The sequence below is a fragment of the Punica granatum genome, chromosome 2 (assembly GCF_007655135.1).
Source record: "Punica granatum isolate Tunisia-2019 chromosome 2, ASM765513v2, whole genome shotgun sequence".
Taxonomy (NCBI): Eukaryota; Viridiplantae; Streptophyta; class Magnoliopsida; order Myrtales; family Lythraceae; genus Punica; species Punica granatum.
The window spans coordinates 23364274-23380513 of record NC_045128.1 but is presented as its reverse complement, the minus strand read 5'-3'; the positions used below and the strand labels follow the sequence as shown (position 1 = coordinate 23380513).

Below are 16240 nucleotides of genomic sequence, written 5' to 3'. Positions count from 1 at the left end.
GTCTTTTGTGCAACAAGGGGTTTAAGGTTATATTAGAATCCGAAAAATTAGTCTTGCTTAAGGGTGATATGTATTTAGGAAAGGGATATTGTAGCGAGGGCATGTTTAAGTTGAGCATTGATATGAATAAAGCTAATTCTTCTGCTTATATTGTTGAATCTTATCCTTTATGGCATGTGCGTTTAGCACATTTTAATTTTAAAACTTTACAATATATGCAAAAGAATGGTTACATCAATCTAAGTGATAATAAACTTGTGGATAAATGTGAAATTTGTGTTCAATAAAAAATTACCAAGAAACCGTTTCTCAAAAAGTGTGAAAGAAATTCACAAGTGTTAGATTTGATCCATTCGGATGTTTGTGAATTAAATGGAATTCTAACAAGAAGTGGAAAACGATATTTTATCACTTTTATTGATGACTTCTCAAGATTCACTTATGTGTATCTCATGAGGAGTAAAGACGAGGCTTTTGTTATGTTTAAACGTTTTAAGAATGAGGTTGAAAATTTGTTTAACAAGAAAATCAAAGTGCTTCATAGTGATAGAGGTGGTGAATATCTTTCCAATAAATTTGATGTATTTTGTGAGGAACAAGGTGTGGTACATGAGTGTTCCGCGCCGCATACTCCGCAACAAAATGGTTTGGCGGAAAGAAAGAACGATGCCTTAGTGGATATGGTTACCTCGATGTTGTTAAATGCTAAACTTCTATATAACCTATGGGGTGAAGCATTATTGATTGCATGTCATATCCTTAATAGGATACCATCGAGAAAATTCAAGGTATCTCCATATGAGTTATGGAATGGTCGGAAGCCAAACTTAGATTATTTCAAAGTGTGGGGATGTTTGACTTACTATAGAGTTCCCGACCAACAGAGAACAAAATTAGGACCAAGAGCCATTAAGGGTGTATTCGTTGGATATGCCCAACATTCTAAGGCTTATCGTATTCTTGACTTGGTGTCAAATACGATAATTGAAATGAGAGATGTTGTATTCATTGAAAGCAAGTTTTCCAACGATTCAGTGGATTTGGAACAAAAATATGAACCAATGATCTCAAGTGATCAAAACAAGAGACGTTTTTGTGACAATAAGGATACGGAGCCGAGGAAAAGTAAAAGTATGAGAAAAGAAAAGGAGTTTGGTCTCGATTTCATTTTCTCGCAATTTCTAGCGTATCTCATTGAGAGAGATAGAGAATCCGTAATTAGGAAGATCCCCATAATGCTTAATGTGGAAGGTGATCCACAAACCTATGGTGAAGCCATGGCTTCTAGGGATGCGGCATTTTGGAAAGAGGCGATCAATGATGAAATGGATTCAATATTGTTCAACAATACTTGGGTCCTAGTTGATATTCCTCAAGGATCGAAACCTATCGAGTGTAAATGGGTGTTTAAAAGGACGAATAACCCAACCGGGGGTTCTTTGAATTTTAAGGCTAGATTGGTGGTAAAAGGATTTAGGCAAAATAAAGGCCTAAATTATTTTGACACCTATGCACCGGTGGCTAGGATGACTTCCATTCGAGTCCTTATGGCACTTGCATCTATCCATAAGTTACATGTGCATCAAATGGATGTTAAGACGGCCGTTTTGAATGGTGATCTCGAAGAGGAAGTCTACATGGAGCAACCAGAAGGCTTTGTGCTTCCCGGAAATGAACATAAGGTGTGTAAATTGAACAAGTCATTATATGGCTTGAAACAAGCGCCTAAACAGTGGCATGAGAAATTTGACTCGGTTATTTTGTCATATGGTTTTTCGCATAATTGTGTAGATAAGTGCATTTACACTAAATTCACCGATAGGTACGATGTAATTATTTGTCTCTATGTGGACGATTTGTTGATCTTTGGGACGGATTTGGAAGGTGTTCGTGAGACCAAAAAGTATCTAGCCTCGAATTTTAAGATGAAAGATCTCAACGATGTAGATACAATCATAGGTATAAAGGTGCAAAAGCATGAAAGGGGCTTTGCACTAAGCCAATCTCACTACATCGAGAAAGTATTGGAGAAGTTCAAACACTTGAATATCAAGGATTCAAACATTCCATTCGATCCAAACTTCAAGTTAAGTGAGAATAATGACAGGGCTATAGCGCAATTAGAGTACGCTAGCGCAATTGGAAGTCTAATGTATGCAATACATTGCACCAAACCCGATATCGCATTTGCTGTGTGCAAATTAGCGAGATTTACAAGTTGTCCTAGTACCGATCATTGGAAAGGAATTTGTAGGATTCTTGGTTATATTAGGAAGACCAAAAATTTGGGATTATTTTATGGTGATTATCCCGCAGTACTAGAAGGTTACTTAGATGCAAGTTGGATTACGAGTCTAAGTGACAATAAATCCACATTGGGATGGATTTTTACGATTGGAGGTGGAGCCATTAGTTGGGCCTCTAAGAAACAAACTTGTATCTCACATTCAACCATGGAGGTTAAATTTATAGCCTTGGCGGCTGCCGGCAAGGAAGCGGAATGGTTAAGAGATCTCTTGCTAGATATAAAGTTGTGGCCACAACGTAGGTTCGCCATTTTCGTATATTGTGATAGTGAATCCACCATGTCTCGAGTATACAATAAGGTATATAATGGAAAGTCTAGACATATAAGTTTGAGACATGAGTATGTGAGACAATTGATTATGGACGGTGTGATAACTGTTACCTATGTTAGGTCAATTGACAATTTAGCGGACCCATTGACGAAAGGTTTGTCAAGGGATTTGGTTAAGAGTACCATCGCTAAGATAGATTTAAAACCATTCTAATCGTGTCATTGATAATGGGAACCCTACCTCATTCTAGCCAAAAGTTACTTTTGAGGTTCAAAGGGTAATAACAAGTTATCGAATGACACCGTGCACTAAGAATTAGGATTTAGTGCTTGAGTTTTAGGAGGATGAGTTTTTCTCTTAATGGATGGACATTAGTTGTCATGAAATCCACCTATATGGACATGAAGTGGTGCCACTTCAACGAGAGTTTTCTTTATGGTTTTTTCTCTCGTACATGTTCATGAAATGGGATGAGCACATGGCTATAACGGTGTTAAAGCAAATAAACTCTTACTCGAATACTTTACGATTATGTGTGCAACTTTTCCGATACTGACTTTAAGAGTGATGGTTCAAGCGACTAGCCACCAATCACTTTGTTGATACTTTGAGAGTTTGCACTAAGGAAGGGTTCAATCTGCGGACACCACTTCTTTATGCATGATCTTTGTGTACTTGTGTTCTGGAATTAACAATCTAGTGGGGGATTGTTGGAAATTATAGATTGTAAATTCATTGGATTTTATTAATGGGTCACTTAATGTGATTCATCAGGTACTTGAACGAATTTGGATTACGAAGTGAAGGTTCATTCATTCAATGAATACATTTGAGTGCAAGACAAGTAATGTATATGGAAGTGTCTACATTAACTAAGTGTTCATGTAAGATCATTAATTGCTTATCTATGGGTGATGTTCCATCTAAGAGTTTCGTCCAATACGAAGGGTTCTGACTCTTCGATAGTGTCCATTGAGTGCATATAAATAGAGATACTATAGTGCTCAAATTATTGTTAAGAAAATTCCAGAAATCAGAGTGAGAGTTAGGGAATTCCTTGATTTTGCTAGTTGAAGGAATTTATAAGGCTTCGTTGTATCTCGGGAGGACCTTTGACTTAACCCTCTAGCAACTTTGTGTGGGGACAAATAGTTCTCTTTGGAAAGCATCATTCGCGCCTCGAATCCTATCGTGTTAACCCCACATTGCCTCCGGATCGATCATCTCCACCCACTTCCCCAACACATTCAACATACTTGGCCGTTCTAATGAAGCCGGCTAGCATGAGCTGCTTGAATTCTACTTTTACTTTATGAACGTTTCTACTTGTATATTTGCGAGGTTGTTGTTTAAAAGGCGGAAATTCTGGTTTAATTGTTAGCCGATGTTCAACAATGTCACCGCTGAAACATGCATCTCAAAATAAAACCAAGCAAAGCAGCCTTTGTTCTCTTGCGATATTTCAATAATCCATTGCTTTAATTTTGGATCGAGAAGTTGGCTTTAAAAAGTTATTCAAGGCTACTTGGTTGTGCCTAAGTTGATTTCTTGTAAATGATCTTCCTACATCGTGATCATAATACCTAGCTTCTGCTTTAATGGAGTCTATAACAAAAGGCGTAGGGTCTCCGAACTTTCGGTACATCTTAGCTCCGAAGGAGCAGTTTTTTATGGAGCGAGGATGGAACACACCCTACATGAATCCAATCTCTGTCAAGTAAAGCATTGTAACTAGCTGCCTTGTCACTGACGAAGAATGCTATCAGATGATTTCATAAATCCACTTTGAGTTGACAAAGTCTTGCCGTAGTGGAGGTCGACAGGATGTGAACGGCTGCTCCAGTATCAAAATACAGGGAACATGAACATATGAATAGTAATACGCAAAGGCCTGATGCGATGAGACACGATTTCAAACACATAAATGTCGTCAGGCAACTCTCTGCTTTTGCCATCTTAAGAGTTCTCTTTTTGGACGCTAATTCCTTTTCCTCTAGGGCCTTTGGCGTATAAATCACATTTGCCTTCTACACATCTTCAACTTTAGGCACTGCCTACCTTGCCATAAAAGTTACTGGCAAAGTCAACATAGACACGTTCAGGTTGACCACCATGGTTCCAAAGGTAATTGTACTTACCGATTCGCCTGGAACCAACTGGCCTTCTTCTGTGGCGGTGGATACTTCCTCTAACAGCAATGTTGACCATCTAACGTCCATAACGACCAGCCATTGATGATCGCTAGATAGTGAAGCTGAACTTACCACGATCATACACTCCTAACACTTGATTTGGTGCTTCCGCAAGTATTCCCGTGATCTTATATCTGCCTATAAAACATTATGCAAAAATAATATAAGAATGAAGAATACCCACTGCTGGCCGTCCCAGGTCAGCATACAATTGGGAAAGAAAAAATGAACCGGACAGGGGGAGAGATTTTCTGAAATCCGTACAATGCTTGTTGACTCCGACATACTTTTAAAATGAGAGAAATACAGATTGCAATAATGATTGGGGTCAAGAATCTAAGGATGTGTTTGGTATCTCGAAATGAGAATTATGATTTCTGTATCAGAGTGAGGCTATATAGGAGGTGCAGCTACTACCTCAAGTCAATGCTCAGAGGCAGATCAACAGAGATTGACTGAGTCTTATACGAGGTGTTGAGACCCTTCAGATCACTGTATAGAGGCAGCAAGCTCCCTCTAGGTGATAATTGAATCAGAGGTGGTGCCCTTAACAGAGCCTCCGCCTCAAATTGATGTTTAAAAGTGGTGTCATCTAAGGTGTTCAACATGCCTTGCATCAGATTGACAATGCCTGTAAACCGTCTCCTAGGCAGCACTGAGAACTCCTTTAGCTTGATCTATAGCCAGTGAAGGAGTTGGTAGATAGCACCAGTAATTAGAAGGGCACCAAAACAGCCACGAGGCAATCAAGTTAAAGGCAACACAGTGCAGCTGTTTGTGGCCTTAACAATCTGACTGCTGGAGGGGCTTGTCACAGCCTCCATAATGTTTATTTATGAGCCAAGGTTACATCAAATGCCTTGTAGGTCTCTTCTGTAAGAATATACAAAAAATTTCAAAAGTAGATTAGTATTAATTCTTTCCAACTTTTGTTAGAGTACATCTCTGCCATGATTTTATTGATCCATCCACATCTCCTACCCAAATCTTATTCTCTTGACATCTGCTTGGGCATTAATTATGAAGGCAGAATTATCCAATACCAGAGAATAAAAATTAAATGCATTCTTAATGACTTTGAATATTGCTTTTTATTTATTTTTCTTTTTTTGCAATTTCTTAAAATATCTAATCACCTGTCTTACTGGCTCTGGAACACGGTATTTGCACGTCATCTGGACAATTGCAACAGCAGTATCAAGTGATATACGGTGTCCAGTTGATATAAACATAGGCTTCACTGATATTGGCGAAGATCTCAGCCCCTGCAAAAAGCCACAAGCCAAATGACACAACTCTTTGAACAAAATCTCAACATAAACATCATATCTGCGCAACTTTGCATGTGCATGTAACAAACCATGGGCATCAGTATTACAAAAGGCAGAACCTCATTTCTTCCATCAGACCTAGCCGCTTATAAGGAAAACAGGAAGCATGTTGATAATACTGCTGACATACATCTTACATATTAAAGTGCCTACTTTATTAAATTTCCTCCCTTTTCCTTGTTCAGGTGTATCATGTTGACGAATAGACTTACATGACAGGATAGTTTCACTTGCAGATACCACATCTCTCAAAATAAACATTGTATTTAGTTGATCTATATTAGGCTGGATACAAATTTTCTTGGCAGCATGGTCACATGTATAATGGCCACAAATGAAAGAGAATATTCTTGCAACAACAGCCGTTTAGCTAAAGTACTAAAATGCCAAACTCCTATATGAAACATATACTTCCAAGAGCAGATAAACAACAACAAAGTCAACTCACAATTATCCATATAGTAAGTCACTCGGTGAAAGCAAAATGGACTCGACATTGTGAATTTGCCAACTGACTAGATCCAAATATCAATTATTTTTAAGTAAGAAATGAGAATCTACCATAATATTGTTTGGATAAGTGTTGATCCTACTGTAACTTTAATATGCCTTACTCCATCTTTTTAGTTTTTTGCTCCATGTACATTTGGTTGTTCATCAAACTTGAAAAAGTACGCAAAGAATGTGACAAATTTAGCATTATTAATTAAAAGATGTTAGGAAAAAAAAATGAAAAATAGACCATATCCAATGAAGTTCGGATTATTAGCAAAGAGAACAGTACAAAGGAGACGCAAAAAGAATACTGACGCTCCAAATCTGTCAGAAGATTATAGGCCAACTAGGGGAGCAGATCTGATTAATGCACCAGAGAAACAATGCTATCTTGATAGAGCTGCAAATTTCTCAAGTTCTTACCGCTCCCCATATGATCCCAGAAGAACCCATCAATGTCACAAGATTAGTAAGATCCTGCTTGGCTCCAAGAAGTTGCTTTACACTAGATAGCGTGAGACCATCCACATGATGTAGCTGATAAACCAAATGTTTATTGTTTGCACAATTGTTACACATCATTAAATATGACAAAGCAAATAATCAAAGCCAATACTACCAGGGAAATTAGCTTCCGCAAATGGGTGGAGATTGAACCATCCAAGCTATAAGTTCAATTGGTCCAACCAGATTTCAAAAGTTATGCAAGAAGTGATTATTAAATATAAATTCAATGATTTTAAGGAATAAAAAGAACTCAAAAACAAGAACTAAATACATATAGGTAGAAAGGTTCAGTTCAGGAGCAAGAACTCTTAGGTTCATCTAGTTAAGTTGCATATCGGATCTTGTGCGGAGAGAGCCAGGTTCTGGTCCTGGTTGAACCTGTCTGACTGGCTTGTCTGGTTTGGTCTTAAAAGCTATGTGCATAATAACAAAGAAATTTAAGTGGCTCATTTTGGCAAAAGAATCCTTAAAGTTTTGTAACTCGCACAGTGTCCAGCTACAAACCTAGTGAAACCATGATTTTTTAAAGACTATCATTTTTGTTTCACATGAGAAGAAGGTGAGTCAACTCACATTTTTTCCGACTCCAATTGTAGGACAATTAGCCAAAACACCAAGATGGCAGGCAAGACCAAAACCTGCTCAAGAAAGCTCAATTATATTATAAATTAAGCTATGCGGTGATCTTGTATCAGTAAAACACATGAAAGATAGATAATATTCGTTGTAATGTATATCTCTTTCAATGACAGGTCATATAGTTTAAATAGCACATAAATTGAAATGTCTCATTTGTAGACATTGACATTAATAATGAACATAATCTAGCCCCTATATAGATTGCATCTTTAGAAAACCCAATAAGAACAAGCATAGTTTCCAGCTATGAGGAGTCATTCAAATAATTCAAACAGTTTATTAACAGAAACCAACTAGTATCTCCAGTGATCTGCCAAGCAATATAGTGTATAAAACCTTAACATACCAAGTCATCAATACATTAACACTATCTTTAGGTTGGGTTGTGCTCATTAGTAGGAGGGGTGGGATTGGGTGCAGAAGTAATCTTCTGTCCCCTTGTTTAGACAGCACTGTTAATGGATGGGATGGACAGACCCTTTTCCAGCTAAAAGACAATTATATCCTTTGCCACTTTGTTTTTCAAAAGGATTCGGTGAAAAGGAAAAGAATTTCAAACAACATGCTTCTATACATCCGAAATCCTTCATTGTCCCAATTCCAACACTTTGGTGGAATTGAAAATATCAGCACGATGCTAGTTGTACTCCTCTATAAAAGTTTTCTTCCTAAAAAATGGCAAAGTATCTGCCCTGCCTGCCCCTCCAACTCTCGAACTGCGAGGTGTAAGGCTCTACTAATTCAGAAATGGTATTGATTGTTACATAACTCACAAGACAAGCACAAAGTTTGCCTAAGCTATATAAAAGAAACGGGAAGCCCCTCTCTTAACAATTTAGCCATTTCCAAACTATCTGAATGGTACCAGAGCTACTCCCTGTGCACTACCAACCAGAGTTAGTCCTTGTGCCCTACCAAGTCTATGTCACCCAACTCAGTAAATCTAAGCTACATACTCAAGCCACTAAGTACACCCAAGTCTAGATTCCTCCAAGTTTAGCAAAAATGCGCTGGTATACCTCAGGCCACTAGGTATACCCACATCAATTTCTCAAGTTCAGAATATCTAGACCATGCAGCTGAGGCCAATCGGTAAAGGTGCGCAGTATCTTCAAACCACCAAATTTCAACTGTGGGTAGTGGAGGCCATGGGCACTATGTGAAGGGTCCTACTATGTATCCTATAACAAATAGGCAGTAAGTTTACTTAGGATAGTCGAGAGATATGGATAAACTGTCTTAATAGGTTTGCATTTCAAGTAAAAAGCAAATATCTACAGCTATATCTGGATCAAGTTTCCTCTAGCTTATTCAGAAAATTTTGGCAAAAGCTTCAATAACCTCATATTTTATCCAACTACAGTTTCGTAAACTGTTACCTATCCAACCTAGATTCATTAATCTCTCCTTGTTGCACTCATAATTTGCTCCCCACCTGAAAGTTAGAAGTCCATTAATGTAGTTGGGCTACGTTATATATATATATATATATATATATATATGAGTAAAAAAAAACAAAATAGCTCTGAAACTAAAACAAAATAGCTCTGAAACTAAAGGGGACAGAATAACATCCTATTCTGCATGAAAGGGAAATTTGCAATTATGCTCTGCAACTAAGCATGTGAATCAACATAATATCTTCCCCCAAGAGGTATCATATCCATATAGTAGCCTTATTACCTCTATAAGCTTTTTGTGGCATTCATAGGGAAAAGATAGACACTTGATAGCACTTGCCTCGAGGATGAAGGATACCATTTCCATCAACCATTATCAACTGAGCATGCACTAAAATCTGGTGCAACTGAAGTTATGAGAGTATAAAAACATCTACTATAATCACTAGAAAGTATATCGAAATGCAATTATCACCTGTGGGTAGAAATGTGGAGCATTTTCTTTCACCTTTCCAAAGAGTTCTAGAAGTACCGGAGCCTAGGAAAGGTCAAAAAGCAAAATATTTTTCTGTCACTGTCAAATTACAAACTATATTAATAAAAACGTGATTCAGATTAGTAATTAGAATCTTAATATTGTTGAGAGAGAACTATGAATCCAATCAACCTTAAGATAGTGAAGCAAATGAAAAATAAAATAAAATGTTTGGTAGCTAATGTACATACTAAAGGGTCAGCCGGTGTTCTGTCTTGTTGACTGGGAAGATCTTTTATGCCAAACAAACTTAAGCTAAACATTGCAAAAGATGCTACAGTTTCTATCGAAAACCATACACGTTACAGGTAGATTCGGCAAATTAATCAAATAGAATATTCCATGATACAAACATGTTCAGAATGGTCTAACACCAATGCCGCCAAAAGCCCCATTAGTCAATAAATTCACACGATCCACTCGACAGTTCGAATAAAATCGACTCAGCCAAACTTATCAACTAAGAGTCCGTAGTCGAAATCAAACAAGCAAGCTTTAGCCTTCAATATCTTTAAAAAATGGCCAGATAAAGGTGCGCTCACCTCTCGAAAGGCGAGGAAGCCCGGTATGTAGGGGACACGAGGACGGGCCAGAGTGTATTCCTCATGAACCACTTCAAGAGTGGGAAGGTTCAAAACGACAACAGCCCCACAGGCGAGAGAAGGGTCATCTTTGCAGTAGCTCATGTCGACTCCTCCCACATACTTCAGCACCTCTCCTTCCTCCTCAGCTCCGTCAGCCGCTGCTTCTGCTCCTTGTCTGGGCAGCTTCCATGTGAAGTCGTCCACCGTGATCAACCTCTGCTTCAGCAGATCCTGAACCCTGAAACCGGAAGAGGAAGAGCCCGTAATTTTCTACTCCAGAATTAGTCAAATGAATGAAGCATCCAGGGAAGATACATACTCTACCCATTTCGCTTGAGCCTCGGCTTCGCTGCCGCCGGTGCTTTCCATGATCCTTGCCGGAAATTGAGGAAGAATTTGAGCTTGAAGCCGAAAATCAGGTGGTGCGCCGCGGTTGCCAGCTATGGAAGCAGAAGAATTTCGCCATTGTAGCGGGAAATTTCCTCCTAAGCAAGCAGCAGAGCTAGAGCAAAAGTTTGAAGGGATTGATCATCAAAAGTCCATGGTTTCATCAAATTTAGGGCAAATAACATTAATTAATTAATAATAATCCGCCCATGCACCGATTAAATTGATAAGTTTAAATAAGTTCAACTCTTCTTTCCGGATATCACGTTTCATACCGAAAAAAAAAGTTGAACTCTACCTGATAATTTCCAATTTAAAAATATTTTAATAAGTTTATACTCATTGTACATGCATGCTTTCGAAATTTTACTAAAATCAATAATTTAAGCTTTGCATTCCAACTATAAATAATTATATTTATTTGATATTATAATGATTATATTGTTAAATTATAAGAAAAAGTGGAAAAAATAATGAATAGTTCATAAAAAATATTGATTTTATTGTTGAATTGTGAAAAATGTAATGAATAGTTGAGAGAATTTAATGTTAAAAATTAAATTGAATAGTTAAAAAAATTGAAGAAAAAAGAAGAAGTAATAATTGTGTAATTAAATTGAAGATAAATAAAATTGAGTTGAATAGAATTTAAAAAAAATTCATAACCAAAATGTCCTTAATTTCTAAAATTTTATACTCTATTGAAAATTTCAAGAGTTTTATATTTTAAAATATTCTATTTAATAGAAAATTATCAAGGCAATGTGATGTTAAAAAATGCAAAAAAAATTAATGTAAAGTAGTAAATAAATTAAAAAATAAAAGTGGAGCAGTTTCTTCCTCATGGAAGTTAGAAAGCAGAATTGTCGTAAAGAGAAAAGCCAAGGGAGAAAAATGAGGATTAAAAAATGTTTTTAGTTATTTTTTTGTCAATTTAAATTTCTAAGTTTGACTCAAGGATTCTTATTAATCGAAAAATATACAGTATGGGTATTTTTGAAAACTAAAAGTGAGACGAAACAGAAAAGTTTTGACTTCACATATAAGAGTTAAAAATACTTTATGAAATGAAATGAATTTACCCTCTGATCTTCGAGATTTTGTAAAGTGTCTCTTGACCTAATTTAAAAATAAGCAAGGTGATTCCTGTATTAAATTCCGGCCACACTCCAGACCAAAAGAGCTCACATGCCGCTCACATGCCATTTTAAAAACAAAATTAATATGTCAGTTAATTAATTGATATCTGCAAAAGGGTAATTTGATAAAAAAAAATTGAATTTGGAGAAAAAAATCATGTCTACCACCCCACTGCAGCCCTCCTTCTCAACCAAAAAAAAAAAAACCACCACTTCCATCATCTTGTAGGCAACCCCGCCACCGCAACCCTCTCGTCGGCGACTAGATGAAGACCCAACCAATTAATTAATTAATGATGAAAAACTGTTATGTAATAAAAAATTAATATGAGAATAGCTTTTCCGTTTTGGCCCATTTATTTCTGTTCCTTTCTGCCCAAAATAATCAAGTCTATCATCGAACTTCAAGTTCATAATTTTTTTTCTCCAAGTAATTTCAGTCCATATCTGAAATAAGAATAAAAAAGCTACTATCTTCCATTCATAAAGAAATCATAAACAATCTTGTGGGCATAAGAAACCACCTTAACTGCTTTAACATATAAGTAGAGCAATGGAGCTTAATCATAGGGGTGGAACACACTTTAATCAAAACCATGGTCAGTTCAGGTAGATTTCATCATTTTCGGTCGAATTTGACTAAACATAGATAAACCCTCAAAGGAAAAGCTTAGGACTTGCTTCCCACTTCCAGATAATAACAAGAATCGATTGGAGTGGAATCATTCGGATGAAAGGGAAATTTGGTTGTCTAATTTTTCCCATTTGCAAATAAATTTCATCATTTATTTGAATGACATTTTTTTTTCCTTTTTATAATGGCATGTGACTGGTGTGTGAGCTATTTTGACTGAAATTATGGCCGGAATTTAATCGATGAGTCACCTTGCTTATTTTTGAATTAAGTCGGGAGATACTTTGCAAAATCTTAAAAGTCGGGGATAAAACCAATTTCACCTTATAATTCGGGAAGGAAAGTGCATTTAACTCTATATATTAATATTGGTATAAATATAGATATCGACACCGAGTTTTACTCTGGGGCAAATTGTTAGGACCCGCCGCTGAGTTGTCCCTAGCCGTTGGCAATGGTTGAGAGTTTTCACCGGCAGTACAATTTGCCGGTCTTCCTTCCCGCCCCCTTTTTTTTTTTTTTTCTTTTTTCCTCTGGAAACCTCCCTACCCCTCTTTTCACTCTCTCTCATCTCTCTGTCCCCCTTCATCGTCTCCCTCCTCGTCCGCCCATCTCTGCGGCATTATTGATGCCATCGATCATCCAATTCAATGGAAGATCTGGGGTTCACTTCACTCCCCCTCCGATCTCTGCGGCATCATAGTTTTGTGCTATGCATATAGTTTGTATTGGATCCCAAGGTGTTTGATGAGATGCCTGAACAAGCATTGTGTGACTTAGTGTTTATCTTTTGAAGCCAAGACCTGATTTTACAGTCTTGGAAAGTTGATCTAAGGCTGAAGGCAATCTAATCTATCCATCGTTTGCTTTTCTTGGAATTTCATCATTTTTTAATTTAAAACTGTCATTGTTAATGAATGCCTTTATTTTAGAAATTTAGATTCGTAGATAGCTAATTAGGCAAACTGAGATAAGCAATAATACTTCTGTTTCAGACCTCTTAATCAGATGCATGAGGATGAGGTAATGTTTCTGTCAACTGTGGTGAAATTGTTGTGCTTGTTCACCTTTGTCATCTTACTTCCATAGCTTGCTTGCTGGAAATCAAAACGTAGATTGCTTCTGCTATTGTCCCTCTCTACATATCTAAGGTAGTTCGGCTTCTTTTACTTCCTCATTGTTGACAATTCGATATTGCATTTCCTGCTGAAATTTCTTTTGATTCTCAAATATCAAAAACTGAGACTCGTGGTGCCTAAGCTTAGAAAGGTGAATCAACTATTCACATGAATCGGAGTTCTAGCGGCATTGGTAGCTGGATTACGCTTAGCTATAAATCCTTTACAGTAGTTCCACACTTTTCTCACCCCTCATTTGGCTCTTTTAAGCCAATGCCTGAATCTTAGCTTTCAGGTTTTGGTACAGTATATACAAAATCCGCTGTTAATGATTGTATTCTTTTGGTATACTCTCTTATTTCCAGTCATATGGCAGCTCCTTTTTTCTTTGGCCTCATACATTTTCAGTATCAGAAATATTGTTGCGACATTTTTTCTTTCGATTTTTCTTTGTTTTGATCGTCAATTCAAGCTTATGGTTCCGTTCTCCTTTATCTTAGGTTTGATAGTGTGGCAATGCAGCTTAGTATTACCATTTCTAAGTCTTAGATAGTTGGACCGGGTTGCAGTTCTTCTGATCACTTGAGGTTGCATTATATTGGCATCTTGTTTATGAGATTTTGAGCAAAAGGACTTCCACCAATCTATTTATCTTTTAAGATTTTAAAGGTGCGTCACTTGTCCTGAGTTCTATTATTTTATCTGAACAGTTCGATTTATGAGCACACGTATTTAATTAACATATAGGATTATTTGGAAATATTAAATCAATTTGATATTTAGATAATTACCCTTTGGTTAATGATTACACTTAATCTATGTTGATTCTTTTTTTTTTTTGTAGGTATACTCCTTTGCAATCTACGAATGGTCTAGAACAAATTGGAAACTTTGTGGCAGATGATGCGTGTGCAATTCTATCGAAGGCCGAACGAGCCCTTAAACCTTGTGGCAAATAATGTTACTTATAGGTATAGACATTAGAGCCAAGAAGACACTAATAAAAATGATAAGAGTATCAGGGAAAAAAATTGTAACATATACACATAAAGAGGGGGTCTTCGAGGGTCAAGGCGATCATGTCGCGCCTGCCCACGCCGTTGGATATGAAAAACAAGGGACCATCCAGAGAGGTGATGAATAACATTCTTTCACATATATAAAAGAATATAAGTTTTATGTGGATATCTTTTTTTTTTAATTACACATGTGGATATACTTATGGAAACTTCTAGAGCGGGACGCTAAATAATGTCTCATGGTGGGCAACTAATTTTACCCATTAAATATTTGGTCATTCATAATCTACATTCTTTATTTGCCTCTCAAATTGTAATCTTTCAACTATTCATTTAATGGTTTTTCCCCCACAATAATTTTTACTCGTCCCTCACTCATTCGACACCTGACCCAATCACATCGTCACACTTGTCCACATGGGGACAACCTGTAATCGGGTAATAGGCGAAAACCAATCCTAATCAATCGGACTAATACTGAACCGATAGTTCAATTTTTTGCAAATCCGGTTTGGTCTTCTTTTTCAACCAGTTTTCAGTTTTTCATTGGTTAATTTTCTCATTTTTAACCAGTTTTTCGGTTTTTTATTGGTTCATTTTATTGTTTTAAATTCCGATCACTATGTTCGATTATCATCTGGCCACTCATATAGAGGTTTTTTGCCTTTTCGATAATCAAATTGCTTTCACAAACAATTGGTTTTCGCATTTTTTTATATTTAGTTGAAAATTTTGTTCATTAAAATTGAAACTGCAACTCCCTCATCAATTTTGCAATACATTCAATATGAAAAGAGTCCCCCGGTTTCGATTACGACAGTCAATTCCTATTGACATGTTTTACTTCACATCGTCAAACTGCCATAAGCAAAAGCTTCCCGTAGTATTCTTAGAGAGTTCGCTGGAGGCCGGCCATGTTGATCTTTTTTTATTTTTTTATCCTCCGATTTTTTTTTGTAACGATAATTTCCTTATTTTATTACCTGATATTAGATGAGTTGTTTATATTTTTTAAGGATATTTTGTTCATTTCTGAGTTAATTTTCCTTTCTAAAATTGTTTTGTCTCATTCGCTCACACTAAAATGCATAATATTTTTGAGCTAATAATGGGTGACTTTTAGATTAATCAAATGTGTCATTATCAGCATAATATATGCCTTGGTGGTTTAAATGATTGGCTCAAACTTATTCATCCAAATCAGAAGAAAAAAAAAAGGAGGCTATCTCCCTTGGTATTCTCAGTTCCATGACATAGGCTGGGGATAGGATAGTTCAAGAGCTTAATCATGTCTCAGGTGCAATAGTTTCTTCATGTTCTGCACTATTCTTCACTGCTTGTTATTCACAAAAGCAGTAGGGAAGAAGACCCTGATAAAAAACTAAACATATTGGAATGAATATGAATCATTAAAGATAATATTTGTGTCAGTTTATCAATACCACCAAGCCAATATTAATGATTGCCAGAGCGGTTTCTGCCTGCATTAGCTACGGATCTAAGTTTCTTTTGGCGGGAGAGTAAAATTTAATCTTAAAGAGTTCGAGCAATACTGATTTTGATTAATTGAATGACTTGCCAAAGCCAGCCTTCATATTCTATTCCCGTTTATAGTCTCAGTTGTTGATGAATACAACAATCATGACGACCATAGGATAGAACAAAAAATTAAATAAAATTA

General features: G+C 36.6%; 1 protein-coding gene across 5 annotated transcripts; it reads right to left on the bottom strand.

Moving 5' to 3' along the window:
- Nucleotides 1-4326: 4326 nt before the first annotated feature.
- On the bottom strand, nucleotides 4327-10843 carry LOC116196869 (endonuclease V). Of its 5 annotated transcripts, none has more exons than XR_004154909.1 (9): nucleotides 10582-10843; nucleotides 10221-10500; nucleotides 9619-9681; nucleotides 9484-9550; nucleotides 7678-7742; nucleotides 7021-7134; nucleotides 5908-6036; nucleotides 5189-5644; nucleotides 4769-4909 (listed from the first exon to the last, which is right to left on the bottom strand). XR_004154909.1 is itself a non-coding variant. In XM_031526783.1 (8 exons), the coding sequence occupies exons 1-8, from the start codon at nucleotides 10629-10631 to the stop codon at nucleotides 4859-4861; spliced, it is 819 nt and encodes a 272-aa protein (XP_031382643.1). In that variant the 5' UTR covers nucleotides 10632-10839; the 3' UTR covers nucleotides 4327-4858. The 5 variants fall into 5 exon arrangements, 3 of the variants coding, with proteins under 3 accessions (XP_031382643.1, XP_031382644.1, XP_031382645.1); XR_004154910.1 differs by having other exon boundaries at nucleotides 9484-9523; nucleotides 10582-10841; XM_031526783.1 differs by lacking the exon at nucleotides 5189-5644 and having other exon boundaries at nucleotides 4327-4909; nucleotides 10582-10839.
- Nucleotides 10844-16240: the final 5397 nt, after the last annotated feature.